This window comes from Orbicella faveolata, unplaced genomic scaffold (genome assembly GCF_042242905.1).
Source record: "Orbicella faveolata isolate gen_17 unplaced genomic scaffold, um_ofav_v1 contig_13, whole genome shotgun sequence".
Classification (NCBI taxonomy): Eukaryota; Metazoa; Cnidaria; class Anthozoa; order Scleractinia; family Merulinidae; genus Orbicella; species Orbicella faveolata.
The window spans coordinates 14,574,051-14,591,681 of record NW_028301540.1 but is presented as its reverse complement, the minus strand read 5'-3'; the positions used below and the strand labels follow the sequence as shown (position 1 = coordinate 14,591,681).

The following is a 17,631-nucleotide window of genomic DNA, read 5'->3' as shown; positions in this document are numbered from 1 at the left end:
GTAAAAAAAATATTCATTTCTTGCAAAAAATGGATCAGTTCAACAATGTAGACCTTGATCTTTCATTATGAACTTTTTTAATTGAAAAGAAATGAAGAATTAAAGAATTCTCCGCATTTGCACATACCCAATATCAAGCATTTCCTAAAGACGTGTTGTTAACAGAATTCAAGTAAAAAAATGTCTAAACGCCGAGAATTTTTGCATCGTAGTCAATCGTATCTCATTTATATTTGTCATTAAAAAGTTGGGGTCACCGTGCTCGTTCAGAAGAAAACAGTCATTTATTTCGCTATCAAGCTTAGCTTGACGAAAATATCACAATGTTGTGTACGTGCGCTTATGACACAAACGATTATAGAATTCTGTGGAGACATCTTTAATAAATATATTGCTATTCCTCCCTATTTGAAAGCCTCAAGGTCCACAAGCGGTACGTGAATAGGTTTGAGGACTTGAAGATTATTAAAATAAAATGGCACAACCCACGCTACTGTTCCACTTGGTCGAATTACTCAAGGAAGTGAAATTTAATCAAGCTTGTTATGTCATGTTATTCGGTCAGTACGCTCAAGACATAAGACAGGACAAGGAAGGCATCAACGATTTGGCCTCAGAACTGCTTTTGCGCTCTGTTTGCAGCGCATAAATATTTTGAAGTTATCGAGATGTTTATAGACAGTTAATTCGTAGAAATGAAGTTGTTTATGGGATTCATTAATTAAGTGAGCCGGCCATTGTTTTCAGCGGAAGCATCTGCTTCTGTTGTCAGACATTGCTAATTAACATGGCGTTATCCTTATAATGTAACTCTTAGGTTACAACTTCTGAGAGCCAGTAGAGTGCTTTAATTTTTTGTTGAATCGCAAAATGGAACAACTGCTAATCTGAGATTTTTTTTATAATTTAATGAATATTAGTTTCTTCGGAAGCACAAGACAACAAATTGCCGACTGGACAACGCAGTTGGTGTCATTTTGTTTAACGAGCTGAAAAAAGATATTTTCAACAAGTATGGACGAAACTTCAAATCCCGCTTTAGTTCCCTCGACACTCAACTTCCTGGTTGTGAAAGTTTTTTAAGAATTAAAACTTTATTAAAAGTGATAAAGAATTTCATTTCCGATGCAATGTCAAAATGATGGAGTTGTTGTGTCACACTAACCGAACGATTGGCCATGATGGTCCGCATTGAACGCTCACACCTGACTGAAGGGAGACAAGAAATATGAAATGCTAATTAGCTAATGCTGAGAAATCTTTTACATAGCTAGGCCGTGTTCTATCTAAACACCATTTCCAACGTTTTTCAATTAATAAAGCACGTCCTCAACTATTTTCTGTTGAAATGGTCGACTGAGAGGTTTTTGGGATAAACTGCGGTTCTGGTTGGCTGGTTAATTTGATGGAATTCCTGATTATTGAGAGAGGATGCATTCAGTTCGTCACCTTGAATAACTTGAAGGTGGCTCAAAACATTTACCAATTCTCAAAACTTTAGGTTGCTCTGAATCCTATATTAACAGATTTTTTTTTATTACTTTCCCAAAAGCTGCGTCTTATCATTCTTATTAAAATTCGATAATATAAAAACATTTCACCGTGCCGTTTTTGAATCATAAGCCCCTAAAGCTGTAATTAAAGGGTGTTTTTAGCATATCACACTGTTGCTATGGTCACCTATCGTGTAACGAAAATGATAGCAATGTTTTGGTTGATACCATGATTATAGCATCAAGTGAAAAAGAGTGGTTATAATGACCCATCAAAATCTAACAACTGTAAACTGTTTTGAGTCACCTTAATGGGAATTGTTCAACAGTTGCAACACCAAACTTCATTTTTAATCCACCAATTCAACCCCGGTTAATGTTGATTGAAGAAATTGATCAGATACAACACGAAAGAAGTTTCTTTCTCCCCCTACGAATACAATCAAACCCCGCCCTGGGAATTGAACCAAACCAAATGAAGACGAGTCGGCATCCTTCTGGACCAAGATGTTATCGAATCTTAATTGTTTACCGTGTCGTAAGTTGCACGGCATTTCCGCTTCCTGAAGTTCTTTCTTTCCGAATAAGCTTTTGTTTTGTTTAATGAGGCTATAAATACCAAGCACAATACAAGCACGTTAATTATGTTTTTAAAGACACGTTATATAAAATGTCAAAATATGACTGTAAGGTTAATTTTGTTGAGAACAAACACATTCTAGATCTTGCGACCACAGAAAGGCAGAAAGGTTCTCAGAAATCAGTCACGAAACAACCTTAATTTAAGAAAAAATATTTGTATCAATTTTTTTCAAAACTTGGTCCACTTGGTATTTATTTCATGAATATTTTAAAAAGGAACAAAATAAGGGTCGCGAAGCTCTCTTGTTTGCACAATATGCATGGCTGATCATTATGGTCATAATGATAGTTGTAAAATCCTCGAGGCTTTTATTTTGATCCTGCATGGTAATAGGAAATGGGAATCACGATTTTTAAAAAAATTTAACACCCGAACTGCTTAACAAAATAGACTTTGATCTTACATTGTGAACTATTTCGATTGAAAAGAAATGAAGATTGTGAAACAAATTCAAGAATTTGCCGCATTTGCACGTACCTAACATTTAGCATTTGCTAATGACGTGTTCACAGAAATTAAGCAAAAATGTCTGAAAGCAGAACTTTTGTATTGCAGTCAATCTTATCTCATTTATATGTGGCATTAAAAAGCGCTGGTCATGAGAAAACAATTACTTATTTCCCCGAAAATCTCACAATGTTATGCTCTTGCTCTTATGACGCCAAGGAATGATTATGCGCGGAAGGATGTGCATTGCAATTCAGTGGAATCACCTTAGGTCAATAAATAAATCACTATTCCTCCCTATTTACAAGCCACAAGCATTACATGAGTAATTTTGAGGACTTCTAAATTTAAAAATAAAATGGCACAGTTCACGAAACTTTAATTAGCCCCAGATTATGTTCACTTGTGCCATGAGACACAGTCCAAACGCTCAAGGAATTACAGAGGGCCCGGGGAGGTATCAACGGTTTCTAAGCGTCTGAACTCATTTAAGCTCTATTTGGAGCGCTTAAAATACAAGATAAAAGAAAGGTTTTCACAAAAGTTATTATGAGGATTTGAGTTATTATTATGTGGCACTCTAGCGAAAACAAAAATTGAAGCATTACACAGAGCTTATATAATTAGCGACCATTAACGAGGTAGATTTTTAGCATCCGTTTCCTGAAGTAGGTCTCTGTGGATTAAACCGTGGCATGAATCAGTAAGTATGTTAATTTTTTGGACGTTATTTAAACAGACCGTTTGCTTGATAGATCAGTTCGCCACCGACGGTGATTAAGGAGACTTTCAGAGTATCCAAACATTGTCTGTTGAGAAACAACTGGTGATTTCGTGTGACAAGGTGACTCGGTTTAATAACAAGCTAGCATATGTTTCTTTACGTAGTTTCGAATGCACAGGTGGGAATGTTAGGTTTTATTTGTACCTCAAGCTATGATTAAGTTTCTTCCTTCTAACCTTTCTACATCTAACATTTCTCGACAGTCGTGACATCTGGCGCAAAAAAATGACTAAGAAACTGTTGTTGATTTACGATAGGCACAGAAAAGGCACACGCAGTCATGCCAAACTTTCTACAAGGTACTAGTATGATCTATTTATTTCTTTTATATATTTCAGTTTGAAGGAATATGAAGTGCCTGGTTATTATCTTGATAACTGTGGGTCTTGCGTGGACCATGCCCCTGGAACATGATCCTGAGAAGATGGAAGACATGATAACTGGTAAGGCTATAGCAAAGATAAAATTAATTTTATATGGCCAATTTTCTATGATGTATTAAAATGTGCCTTAAACCAACACAAGAATTATCGTCTTATTTCACAACTTGATCGCGACCAAAACTATCGCTCTTCGCTTGGAAAAGATCTTGCCAAGCGTAATACATCCTTGTCAGTCCGGCTACGTAAAGGGTAGATTCATTGGAGAAAGTATCAGACTAATAGCAGACACAATGGACTTCACTAAAATTAAAAATATACCCGGTATAGCTGTTTTCTTAGATTTCGAGAAAGCTTTTGATTCAATTGAATGGGACTTTATCCAAAAATGCCTTGAATCTTTCAACTTTGGACCAAATCTCCGGCAATGGATCAGCGTGTTCTATAAAGACATCTCTAGTTGTGTCATTAACAATGGCGTTGCCTCTAAACACTTCTACTTAGAACGCGGTGTCCGTCAGGGTTGTCCCCTTTCAGGCATACTCTTTGTTATCGCTATGGAGCTTCTTGCCCAAAGTATAAAACGGTCAAAAGACATCAAGGGCATACATATCCAGGGAAATGAAGAGGTCAAGCTCACACAGTATGCTGACGACACAACTGCCCTTCTTGCTGATGTCCAGTCAGTTTCTAATTTATTTGACTTACTCTCACTGTTTGAAAAGTGCTCTGGCCTAAAAATAAATCAGGCAAAATCAGAAATGTTATGGCTTGGCTCCATGCGCCATAGGAAAGACGCAATTTGCAACCTCCAAATCAGCGATGATCCCGTTTACGCGCTCGGTGTGCATTTTACCTATAATATTGAATTGTCTCATAAGAAAAATTTCTTTGAAAAATTAGGATCCCTAAAGAAAACCTTAAGTGTCTGGTCCCGAAGAGACTTATCTGTATACGGTAGAATAAATACTGTTAAAACGTTAGCCCTCTCCAAACTTGTATTCATCTCCAGTGTTATGGAGACTCCAAAAAACTTTGCAACAGAGGTCAATAAAATAGTGTTCGATTTTATCTGGAAGCAAAAACCCGCCAAAATAAAAAAGATAACCCTCATCAAGAAGAAATCGGATGGCGGTCTTGGCATGAAAGATTTTGTACTTTTCGATAAGGCTTTGAAACTAACTTGGGTAAAACGGCTGTGCTCAGACTCAGATGCACCGTGGAAGTATATTCCAAAATCGTTTCTCTCTACTGTCGGCGGTACTGAGATCTTTCAATGTAATTATGACTACAACTTTCTTGATCTTAAGGACCATTTTACGAACAAATTATTCATCATTGGCAAGAAATCGTGTCCACGACACCTCACAGCAAGACCGAGATACTGTCTCAGACAATCTGGAACAACAAATTCATTACGATTGACAAAAAAATGGTATATCTACCTCATTGGCACCGAGCAGGTATGAAGCAAATTTCAGACCTTTTTGACGAGCGTGAAAATTGCTTCCTGCCTTTCCTTTCCTTGCGCAATAAATACAGGCTAAATTGCAACTTTTTACAATATTATGGTCTTTTATCTGCGATACCTCAAAGTTGGAAGAAGCTCCTTCACGTTAATTCTGGCGACTCTACTACACCCCGCCGCCAATCTGTACTATAACGTCCAAGATGTTATACGACAAACTGTTAACCTTAGAAAATCTTCCTCCTCCCACTTTAGAAAAAAAACTCTTATCATACGGCATCGCAAAAGAGAATCTAAATAAAATTTATCTTCTGCCATTTACAACCACAAAAGAAGTTAAATTGGCAATGTTTCAGCACAAAATTGTAAACAACATTTTAGCCACGAACAGTATATTATACAAAATGAACAAGGTTGCCTCCCCATCCTGCCCTTTCTGTCCCTCTGATAGTCAAAACATACGTCATTTGTTTATTAGCTGTCCGCAAGCGTCTTCCTCTTGGTATAAGTTCCAAAGTTGGTATTCTACCGTAAGTAACGCGAGTTTACTTCTCTCCAAGCCAGAGGTATTATTTGGAATTACTCGTCCTTGTACTCACCGTTTGACCCTCAACCACCTCATAATACTAGGCAAATACTTTCTTTGTATCAACGCTCTAAATAATACTATGTTCGTTTTCAGCGACTTCATTTCATTAGTGCAGGATAAAATCGAGACAGAAAAGTATATTGCTGCCACGTTGAATGGCGAAAGGGAATTTCAACAGAAGTGGAAATTCCTTCTCGCCATTTAAGGCGTTTCCCTTAATAATTAGTTGCAAGGTCTTTGTTTCTCTTTTTTTGGTTTGTTTGTTGTTGTTGTTGTTTTTTTTTCTATAATTAAGTAATTACATTGTATTGTAACTCCTTAAGTAACGTAATGTGTAAGTCATAATAAGTAATTAATGCGTATTGTAAGTAAGTAACGTAATGCCAAGTATTGTAAATAGGTGTTTTTTTTAATGTATTGTAAGTGACGTTTGTAAGACAGTAAAAGCATTAGAAATAATAATAATAATAATGATGATGATGATGATGATGATGATAACAATAATGTAGTGCATTGTAAGTAGGTTAGTTATTGTTGTGAGTAGAGTACTGCAATGTAAGTAATTATGTGTTTAGCAATAAAAAATAAAAAAAATAAAAAAAATAAAAAACTTGATCGAGACTCTCAGTCTATCTTTAATAGCGTTTTTCATTGGAATTTCAAAACTGAAACAAAAACGTTTGTTTGCTTTGTTCTTGGGTTCCTGTAGTGGGTTCGTTTCGCATTTTGATTGGTTCGTTGTTTTCTCTCGTGCACAGTAATTTTCAAAGAGTTATTTTAACTCCGAAAGTAGAGTTAAAATTTTAGGTTAAAAATAACCCCGTTTTAAAGTTTTTTTTTTGATTGGTCTGATGTTTTGATTGGGTTTGACTCTTACGATCAAAAGTCGTTTGGAGCTATTTTGAATCAGTTCTTTTGGTTTGCTTCGGTGTTTGTTTATGCATTTGTTACCTAAGGCTTCTTTTTGGTGACATAAACTTTGTCTGTTAGTAACAATGCATATTAGGAACCATTGATAACTGTTTCTTTCTACTAGTACGTCGAGGCTCAAAGAAACGTAAGCTGAGGTGTATTTACACTAAAAGTGCTAATTTTGTCGCTAACAAATTTCGAAATAAGGTTTTTGCATGCCTACACGCGTACGATTAGCGTAACTCGATGTATATTCTTTTGCCCTTAAGAGAACTTATCGATATTCAAGGAAACACCTTGGGTTTATTTCACTTGTAACATGCCCTTTTTACAGATACGCAGCTTAACGACCCACATTCCATGACACTTGGCGACAGCGCTGGAGAAGTTGGCCAACAAGGAACCAACTTGGGCCATGTCCATGTAGGATATGGCCGCCGCCAATACAGGCTATTTGGCCACATCGGTACAAAAGTTGGCCAACAGGGAACCAACTGCAACTCGGGCAATGTCGGTGTTGGAAATGGATATGGATATAGATATGGCCGAAAATGACTGAACTGAAGATTTCTTTTCGAGTTTTACCCTGAGCTTGTAAAACGTTTTTCAGTTGTAGTTTAGTAGATCGAAAATGTAAGGAGCAATAACTGTAAAGGATGCAGGGTAATAAAGTGTTTAAAAAGCAGAGTGAACTGTTTTCATTGATCAGTAATATGAGATGTCAGACGCCTTCTCGCCCTAGTCCCTGAGAGGCGGGGTCTCCAGGGGCCTGGGGTGAAAGACTAATATTAATAGGGACTTAGCATGGAAGGGCCGGGTAGTACAGGTTACCCCTCACAATTACTTAATCAAGAATTAAATTCAATATTTATGAGTAATAGACCACCATTAAATTTCCCATTACAAGCTCCACTCCCCACTCAGCCCTCCTTAATTTCGGCTGCCCACTCGGTATGGTATTAACAACCCTTGACATAAATGTATCACAAAATTTTGAACACTATTTTATACCAAATCCAATCCACATCGGAATAAATTTCTGACATTTTATGAAACATTTGTTGGTGCCGTTCAGGCTTCCATAAATTACAACAAGCTTGGAAAAACCTTACAACCGCGCGAGTCACATGGATATCGGCGGTTTGTGTGACCAGTTATTATTTTCCCTACCAAAACAGTATAAATCATTACAAACCTGTTTCGACAAGATTCTTTTGTCGTGGTGAATAGTTAATCTTTGTTGAGAATTCTGCTGCAAAATGATTAAAACCTGAACTAGCTTGAAAGAAGCAAACGTAAGGATAAAAGCAGGAAAAACACTCGAAAAAATTACAGTTAGATGGATGAATATGGCTCGCAGCAAAATAAAAATTCATATTTAGCACGATTTGATCTTACACGTGTGGCTAACGGAAATTCCTTACTGCACAGTTGACGCTTTATTTCCAGTATAAATCTTGATAGCCTCAGTAGCTGTCTTACTTACAATAAAAATTCCAAGTTCTCAATCCGACCGTATTGCTGCCCAGTTCCCGGTAAACTGGTAGCTCAGATCCTAGCTGGGACGTACGTGAGGAGATCTAAATGATTTATGCCTGCAAAACCTCCCGAACCGAAGCTTCTTTTGAATGGCCGATTGGTTTTAACCTCTCAGCCAAAGAAGGCACGCCATCGTTTTCACGATTTAAGCAATAGGACACTTTTTACGTGATTACATAGCCTCATCTAAACACGAGGGGGCTCTGAGAATTCGAGACAGTTTTGCAAACTCCAGACGCAGTGGAGGATTTGCATAACTTTCGAGGTAGTAAAGGACGCTCATACAGGACCGAATACATTTGCATCTCATTAACGTATGCAAATGAGGCTCTCGACCATGTGACCAAGAGATGACGTCATGATGCCAAATATGGTAACAAAATGGCGGATTTATTCATTATTGCATAAATTAATTGACGTTATCAGATTGGACTGTCCTAAATTTGCATGTTAACACTAAAAGTCACGCAACAACACGTTAGTGAATTTTTAAATCAGAAGGCCGGATTTGTCCCTTTAAACAGCTCTCGACCAATCAGAAGGCCAGATTGCACCGATGTGATCAAAAACATGGCGGACACTGGCAGCTCGACCCACGACCTCTCTCGATCAAGGTATCTGGACCAATCAGAAGCCGAATTAAAAATTCAAGATGGCGGCACCCATCGTAAAAAAACAAGATGGCACCCGGAGGGCTAGAACAATTCCTGCTCGCTCCACGGATGATAGAGGGGTAAGGGGATATCCCCCTCAGCCGAGAGAATAAAAATTAGTTGATGCGACACGTGACAATGACGTCAAAACATGAATTTTCAATGAGGTTTCCTTAACAACAACAGTGGAAAAGACTATTTATATCGGAGAAGAGCAAGAAACGAAACTTCTACTATGTGCTGACGACACCACGGCGATATTAGTAGATACTAACTCAGCCGAAGTTTTATCTGAACTACTGGACCGGTTTCGAAAAATTTCCGGTCTCAAGATCAATTGCTCAAAAAGGTATGTGGACAGGATCTTTAAAAGAATGTAAAGAAGGACATTTTGGTAGTAAGTGGCCTAAAACCCCGATTAAAGCTCTAGGTGAATATTTCACATATGATCAGAAACTATTAAAGGAAAAGAACTTTATTGAAAGGCCAGATAGTATTAAAAAACTCATTAATATTTGGTCCTCTAGGGGCCTGTCTATTTATGGTAAAGTGACAATAATTAAATCCCAAAGTTCGTCTATGTATGTTCGTTACTTCCTACACCAAAGGAAATTGTGAATAAACTGAATCAATTGTTATTCAAGTTCTTATGGAAAGGAACAGACAAAGCAACTCGCGTGTCAGCAATAAACGATTATGAGAAAGGCGGTCTAAAAATGACAGGTTTGGAAAGCATGGTCAAATCTTTAAGGTTCGCTCTGCTAAAACAAATTCAACATGGAAGACGTATTTACTTCATCTGTTAGAGCCCGTAGGAGGTCTGTTCTTTCTAAATTACAATTATGAAGTTTCTGATTATACGATATCTTTTCAATTTTACCACGAACTTTTGTTATGGTGGTCGGAATTTCACGAATCTTTTGGGGTCTGCTAAATCTGCGAGCCAGCGAGCCATGCGAGCCACGGTGCGAGCCATGCGAGTCATGCGAGCCATTTTTGCGAGTATTTTTTTTTTCAATTGGTCTGGGAGGTCGTCGACTTTTCACCAAGAAACATAGATTTCGCGCCCGACTATCACTAAACTATCGCTATAAACCGTCCGCCTGCCATCTTGAAAGCGGAGATGACCCTGGGGACGAGTGCAACCTCGCTCCCAGGGTACTCTCTCTTTCCCTGGGAAATTAATTTTAAAGTTAGCTACGAAAGTGCCCACAATTGAAATATTCCCAAAAGAAAATCCTAATCTCGCTTCGGTTACCAGAACTATTGCTGGTGCGGCAAATATGAAAAATGCTCTAAACAACTGTACATCGTGCCAAGTCTTGCGCATAGTAATGGCTGCCCTGAGTGTGATGAATTTTTTTCTTTGTTCCACATTTTTGTTTTTTGGAGAAAATTTTGTCTATTCAAATCGCCCAGGATCCGCAAAAAATAAAAACAATGCGTCAAAAATTTATTAAGGTTCAAGACTAAAGTAAAGAAAATTTTCTGAGAGAAACGTACGGCTCCACCGCCCCACCGCTACTCGAATGGGTAGGTGAATGGTATCCATTGGCACTTGTCATTCATTGATATCCACGTTGAAAATCATTCAAGAAAAAAGAGAACAGTACTTCAGGGCAACTCCGTGTTATCAAAACTTTGTTGGTTGGCTGACTGCTGCATGTGGTTGTCTCTTCCCTTAGAATTTAATATTGCAAGAATTTAATATTGCGATCTTATTCATTTTGTTACGTTGCTCTTGTTCTTGTTTTCATGTGAATATAAATGTAACAAATAAAAAATCTTAACATTTGTTCTAGGGCTCGCATGACTCGCATGACTCGCATGACTCGCATGACTCGCATGACTCGCATGACTCGCATGACTCGCATGACTCGCATGACTCGCATGGCTCGCATGGCTCGCATGGCTCGCTGGCTCGCATGGCTCGCTGGCTCGCAGGTTTATAAAACTCAATCTTTTGCCTCAGAAAGTGACTGGAAAAATATTATTTGGAATAATAAAGAAATTCGAATAGACAACAAACTAGTTTACTATAAAAATTACTTTAAGTCGGGAATCATTTACATACACGATCTTCTAATTAACGTAGATACAACAGACTCCTATAACTATTTTTCGAACAAAAACAAAATTGACAAAAGCAGTTTTCTGCAATGGGCGGACCTCCATCATTCTATACCTTCACATTTAAAAGAAATCAGCCTAGATATATCAACCATGTCTCCATCACTTATAATTGGAAATAAAATCTTCGATATTAAAGACAAAAAATCTAAAGATTATTACTCGCTCCTGGTGTCAAAAAAAGCTCAATCTCCTAATATTATCCACAAATTGAAGAGTGATTTTAATTTCACAACCCAACAATTCAGAGAAATCTTCTCATCACCACATTTGGTTGCACTTGAGTCATATGTCAAGGCCTTTCAATACAAGGTAATTAATTCTATTCTCTACACTAACAGCAAACTATGCAAAATTGGATTTAGAATTAACGATGCATGTACTTTTTGTAATGATGAACTTGGGAATTTATATCACCTTTTCGATGAATGCCCTCACTCCAAAACGTTCTGGACTGATTTTGAATCGTACTGGTACCATCTATCGAATCAGCCAATCCATCTTTCTGCACAAAACGTTTTATTTGGAGTTTTATCCAAACGATGCCCTTTATCAAATTTATTAAACTATTTCATAATAATTGAAAAATTGTTTTTGCGGGACTGCAGAAGAAGCCAAGCACTTTCTAAAATTCAAGGACTGCAATCGAAACTTAAGATTAAATATGAAACTGAAAAAAATTTCAAAAAGAAAAACTTCTTTGAAAGGAAATGGGCACTCATTCCAAAATAATTAATTATGCCCATCTTATTGTACGGCTTTTTTTATTTTAATATGAATGTATCATTAAAATTGTTGCTCAATGCTATAACATGAATATAAGTAGCATCAGTAATCGTATTTTTTGTAAGTAGTGTAAGAATTGTATCGTAAGTTAAATAAGTAATCGTATCGCATTGTTTTATCAGGGAGTAATTTATGCAAATTGTATAATTGTAAGTAGCACCTGTAATTGTATTGTAAGTAGTGCGTAAGTAATTCAGTTGTAAGTAATTGAATTGTGTAAGTAGACGTATCAGTGGTGTAAGTAGTAAAATGAAATGTAAATGTAAATGTAATTTGTTTACCCACGGAGCACCAAGGAGTTCACAAGAACTCGTTCAGAAATGTCCGTGCATTCAAGGATCGAATTGGGATTTGAGAAATGTTGGTTTTTGAGGAGAGGGGAAAACCGGAGTACCCGGAGAAAAACCTCTCGGAGCAGAGAAGAGAACCAACAACAAACTCAACCCACATATGACGCCGGGTCCGTGCATTGAACCCGGGACACATTGGTGGGAGGCGAGCGCTCTCACCACTACGCCATCCCTGCTTTGTGTAAAACTGCCCAAGGTTGATTGGTTGCGGAGAGTGTTGCGGGGAATCAAACGTTTGCTGGGTGATTCGGAGTCCACGCGTCGCCCTGTCACCGACAGTAGCTCATTAATTATTTTCAACTGGCTGGACGTCAATGTTCCTGACACTGAACTGTATGCATGTTTTGGGTCGCCTGTAATTTTGCTTAGTTCTGTTTTCTCCACTTATTTTTTAACAACAATAATCTTTATTTTCTTTCATTGTAAAAGTACATGTTATTTGGCCCGCGGATGGCAAGTGCTAATCTAGGCGGGCCATTTACCGCTTATTGGAGCTTACAGTTCCGAATTTGGCCGGACTTTCAAAAAATGTTTATATGAGCTTGGCAGATATGTCCATCGACTCGTGCGAATCGTCTACCTGCCTTCATGTTCGCCTTAAGGTCTCAAAACGGATCCTTTTCGTGTGATCTGTGTTAGGCTCGCAAAGTATGCGCCCATGTTTTTTTCATACAGATGATCGACCTCCCGTGGACAGGGTAGGACCCTGGTGCTAGAGACTTTGGGTGAACTCCGTCCCCCTTGCCACCCTGGTCACGTGCCTTTTGTTGTCCAAGTGCCCTGTAGATTTTTGGGTGCTTGCTACTTAAAAGGTTGTCATGGTTACTTTCGGCGGTAGCTTGCGGCACCCACTGAACTTTTTCCACAATCATCTTTTGGTGCTGAGTCAGTAGGGGCTATGACAGAGGTGGCAAATTCACAGAAGATTTCAGTATCCCTATAAAGCATTAGGTTGATACAAAGACACATACAGTCAACAGCCATCTAGGGGTCGTTGTGGAGAGGTGGCCGTTATTGGAGGTACTAGGTAGGGGTGTAATATGATGCGACCTGTTTCCTTTCGACTTCGACATTTAATTGTCGTTCTTTTCGGGGGTGCAACATTATACATAAGAGCTTTACTTTTCTTCTATCTAACAATAGTCAACAATAGGAAGTTTTAAATTTTCAAGCATTTTGAAGGATTCCGTCGACTGTTGAAGAATTGCCTTTTCAAGCCCTTATGTAAACGGCAAAAACTGCGTAGTTTTACGGGCTTAAAACGCATCTTGGTATGTCCGATATGGAACTAAAACAAGTACTGTGCAAAAGAGTGTCGTTTCTACTATGATAATATGGAAAAACAAATTTCTGCGCAATCGAGGTTCACACAGGTAAAATGCAAAAGTACACGACAGTCTCTTCTTAAATTTGCATAATGCGGTATGTTCAAAGAACTCTATTGTTGAGCACTCTAGTCTGTTTTTGTTCCATTTGTGGGCCATGCTTTGTGGGAAATATACAAAAAGAGAGTTGATCCATGTCGTTATTACAACATTGTTTCATAATTATACGCAAGATACAAAAAAGCTATAGAAAAAGCCCAAAATATAAGTTCAAAGTCACATAGATTAAACACGCTGCATGTATTACGTGACTGGCGTCACGTAAGATATATTTTCAGTTAACTCCCAATTGGAATTCCTCGATTATTGAGGTTTAGGCACTTGATTATAGTAGGAGCATATAGGGGTTTGTATTTCCCGTCTATACACACTCGATTAGTCTGCAAATATTCGAAAGGAGACTGGCCTTTTAAAGTATTTTTTAACCATTGTGTATCGATTTTGATCTTGATGGAAAAGGGATTAATTAGATGCACTAAACGAAACGAAGAGGTTTTATTAACGTGATCCAGCTAGACTAAGGAAGCAGGTTTTCTTGAAGAATAGAGTAAGACTGTTTGATGTCTATCCTGCGATCTGACCTCGATTGGAATTCGGTCTAGTCCAAACGTAGTACCTCTGCCGTGCCGAACTCAAATAAATTTGGTCCGGCAGTGGCGTGACAAAAAGCTATGAAAGATTCAAACGTCGAATTTAATTCATTCGCGCAGAAGATCGGAAGAAGTTTGCTTTGCTGAAGACCTTTTTAAATGCTAGAAAACAACTGCAGCTGATGCAGCAGGATATGAATTCACAGGGACGGCGGAGTCTTTTTTCAAGTGAAGGAAGGAGGGGGGGGGGGGGGTGGAGGTGGGGGGCTTGAAAACGAGTGGTGCCGGCGCAAGTTTGTAGAGGGGTCTAGGGACATCCTTCTCCCAAAAAACATTTTAAATCTAGGGGCTCGGAAATGGTATTTTTGACATTCTCAATGGTGTAGTTCTTAAGAAAATCAACCTAGTGGATGAAGGTACTTTTAGTGCATTTACAGCAATGTATTTTGAAGGTATTGTGAGCTTGATACATCCTTCTCAGCCCTCCATGATATATCACGGCCTTGGTACTGACTGACCTGTGCTTTTACACAAGCCACCCCCCCCCCCCCCCCATGTGTGGGAAGGAAGTGCACGCTGCGGAAAGGTTAAAACTATGTAAACATGAAAAGCTTCCTACAGATTTGGTACGAGGTTGTAGCTTTGTAAATTCTTGGTAAATCTGTAGTCAACCAGACTTTTTTCGTTTTCTTTTCCGTCTTTTTTATTTCTTCATTTGTACCTCATACTAAAACAAAATAAACTATCGTCGTGGTAAAAAGTTGAGGGGACGGGGGGGGGGGCTTAAGCCCCCACCCCGGCTCCGCCGTCCCTGGTTCAGTTCGGCACGTGCATGGCAAGAGCACGCCGTTCGAAGCCAGGTCTGCCGTGCTATAAGTAGTCGCGCCGACTTTAATTCAGCCTGCCGAACTGAGTGCATGCATGGTTTCAAACTTCGTGCTACTGCCGCGCTTGAGGCGAAGTTCTCGGTATTCGCATTGAAACAATTTACAAGACTAGAACACCGGATAAACTAAGCAAATTGAAAGCTTTATATTAATTAAATTTTGAGGGGTTCCGTCGACTGTCGAAGAATTCAAGGCCCTATGGAAACGACAAAAATTGCGTAATTTTACGGGCTTAAAAGACGTTTTAGTTTGCCCATTATCGGGTCGAAATAAATACTTTGATTAACTTTTGGTCTTCTTCAATCAGTATTTGGAACAAAAAATTTGGGCAGTAAGAACGCGCGCCAGCAAACACAATCGTTTGTAAGGCCCAGTTCAGACGCCGAACTTTTCATGAGCCGAACTTAATTCGAATTTGGACCGACCCAAATTATCAAAAGTACACCTGTTGATTCAGACGTCGAACTTAATTCGCCGAACTTTATTTAGTTTAAACCAAAACACATCGAAATGTCAGCGATTTTCAGGCAAAGTAAAAACTGCTTGTAAAATACGTTATAATAAGTTATGCATTAGGTTCGGCTCATGAAAAGTTCGACGTCTGAATCAAAGCCGTTCCAAAGCCGAAATTCCCGGCTGAGCTAGGCGGGAAGAGCGGCTGGGCCGTTCCAAATTCAAATAGCCGTTCTTAACTGATTCAGACGCCGAACTTTTCATGTACTTAATTCAATATATTTGGTTCGGCTCATGAAAAGTTCGGCGTCTGAACTGGGCCTAAGGCTAGGTGAACTTTTTTTGAAAATTGAGAAGTCTCTTCATAGAATGACTACTCGATATATTTCTAAAACTGTTTTTTTTTGTCCTTGTTGGTGTCTTCAACTACTTAGCCTTAATAGTTTCCAAATAATAAACAAAGAGGGAAAATCGATGGTTAAACTGACAACCGTTTACATAACACATTATCCCCTGTCATATTTTTCGGCTCAATCCCTGTAAAAGGTACCGCAAAAGCTCTCGCGGTGTACCTTTTGAAGATTAACCCCTAAAATGTACGACGAGCACCCCCATTATCTTTATATGAGCCTCCCCCCCCCCCCCCCCGGGAATGAATAAAGTTTGCATGTCGTGTAGCGCGACTTGGCTTCGGCGTGCTCTTACGTACCGTGCCGAACTGAATTCATAGCCTGCTGCATCAGCTACCGTTGCTAATATTTGTAGCATTTAAAATGGCCTTCAGCAAAGCAAGCGTCTCTCGATCTTCTGCGCGACTGATTGAACTCGACGTTTGGAATCACCGCTGTTCTCTTGTCATTGCCACTGCCGGGACAAATTTATTTGAGGTCGGAACGGCAGAAACGCGACGTTTGAACTAGGCCGAATTCCAACCGAGGTCAGATCGCGAGATCGATTTCAAAGAGTCTTACTCTATTTGTCAAGAAAAGTTGCTTTCTTGTTCTGGCTGGATCACGTTAATAAAACCTCTTCGTTTCATTTCGTGTATTTAATTAATTCGTTTTCCATCAAGATCAAAATCTAGACAAATGTTAAAATTTACTTTAAAAGACCAGTCTCCTTTCGAATATTTGCAGACTAATCGAGTGTATTTAAACGGGAAAGACAAACCCCGATATGCTCCTACTATAATCAAGTGCCTAAACCTCAATAATCGAGGAATTCCAATTGGGAGTTAACTGAAAATATATCTTACGTGACGCCAGTCACGTAATACATGCAGCGTGTTTAATCTATGTGACTTTGAACTTATATTTTGGGCTTTTTCTATAGCTTTTTTGTATCTTGCGTATAATTATGAAACAATGTTGTAATAACGACATGAATCAACTCTCTTTTTGTATATTTCCCACAAAGCATGGCCCACAAATGGAACAAAAACAGACTAGAGTGCTCAACAATAGAGTTCTTTGAACATACCGCATTATGCAAATTTAAGAAGAGACTGTCGCGAACTTTTGCATTTTACCTGTGTGAACCTCGATTGCCCAGAATTTTCTTTTCCATATTATCATAGTAGAAACGACACTCTTTTGCACAGTACTTGTTTTAGTTCCATATCGGACATACCAAGATGCGTTTTAAGCCCGTAAAACTACGCAATTTTCGCCGTTTTCATAAGGGCTTGAAAAGGCAATTCTTCAACGGTCGACGGAATCCTTCAAAATGCTTGAAAAATTTAAAACTTCCTATTGTTGACTATTGTTAGATAGAAGAAAAGTAAAGCTCTTATGCTAAGTTTACCCCGAGTTCTAGTTTTGCAAATTGTTTCAATGTGAATACCGAGAACTTTGTCAATTTTCCAGATATTTTTTGCATATTTAATGAGGCAAAAAGCTATATTTTCTTTTATTGCGAATTTCTCGAAGACTTTTAAATTGTAAGAAAATCGGAATAATATTTTCGAAAGTGGCTCCCTAAAAGTGTTCTTTAGGCAAAGTTTCAGGATTTTCGATTTTTCTAACCTGGCCAGCCTTCTCGATATTTTCAGTCAGTGACTCCTAAAAACAAAGGATTATTGCTTAGCGAAACATTCAAAGATCCCGCTATCGCACCATACAAAAGGGGCAGATCATTAAAGAT

General features: G+C 38.5%; 1 protein-coding gene across 2 annotated transcripts; it reads left to right on the top strand.

The window, feature by feature from the left end:
* The first annotated feature begins 3,334 nt into the window (after positions 1-3,334).
* On the top strand, positions 3,335-7,403 carry LOC110040175 (uncharacterized). Of its 2 annotated transcripts, none has more exons than XM_089283836.1 (3): positions 3,335-3,427; positions 3,706-3,810; positions 7,051-7,403. In XM_089283836.1, the coding sequence occupies exons 2-3, from the start codon at positions 3,717-3,719 to the stop codon at positions 7,269-7,271; spliced, it is 315 nt and encodes a 104-aa protein (XP_089139962.1). In that variant the 5' UTR covers positions 3,335-3,427; positions 3,706-3,716; the 3' UTR covers positions 7,272-7,403. The 2 variants fall into 2 exon arrangements, with proteins under 2 accessions (XP_089139962.1, XP_089139963.1); XM_089283837.1 differs by having other exon boundaries at positions 3,364-3,485.
* Positions 7,404-17,631: the final 10,228 nt, after the last annotated feature.

Bases quoted from the DNA above. Each gene is read 5' to 3' on its own strand.
- LOC110040175 (XM_089283836.1), top strand. From the start codon at position 3,717: ATGAAGTGCCTGGTTATTATCTTGATAACTGTGGGTCTTGCGTGGACC. The intron at 3,811-7,050 runs GTAAGGCTATAG...CCCTTTTTACAG, and splicing joins GATGGAAGACATGATAACTG to ATACGCAGCTTAACGACCCA.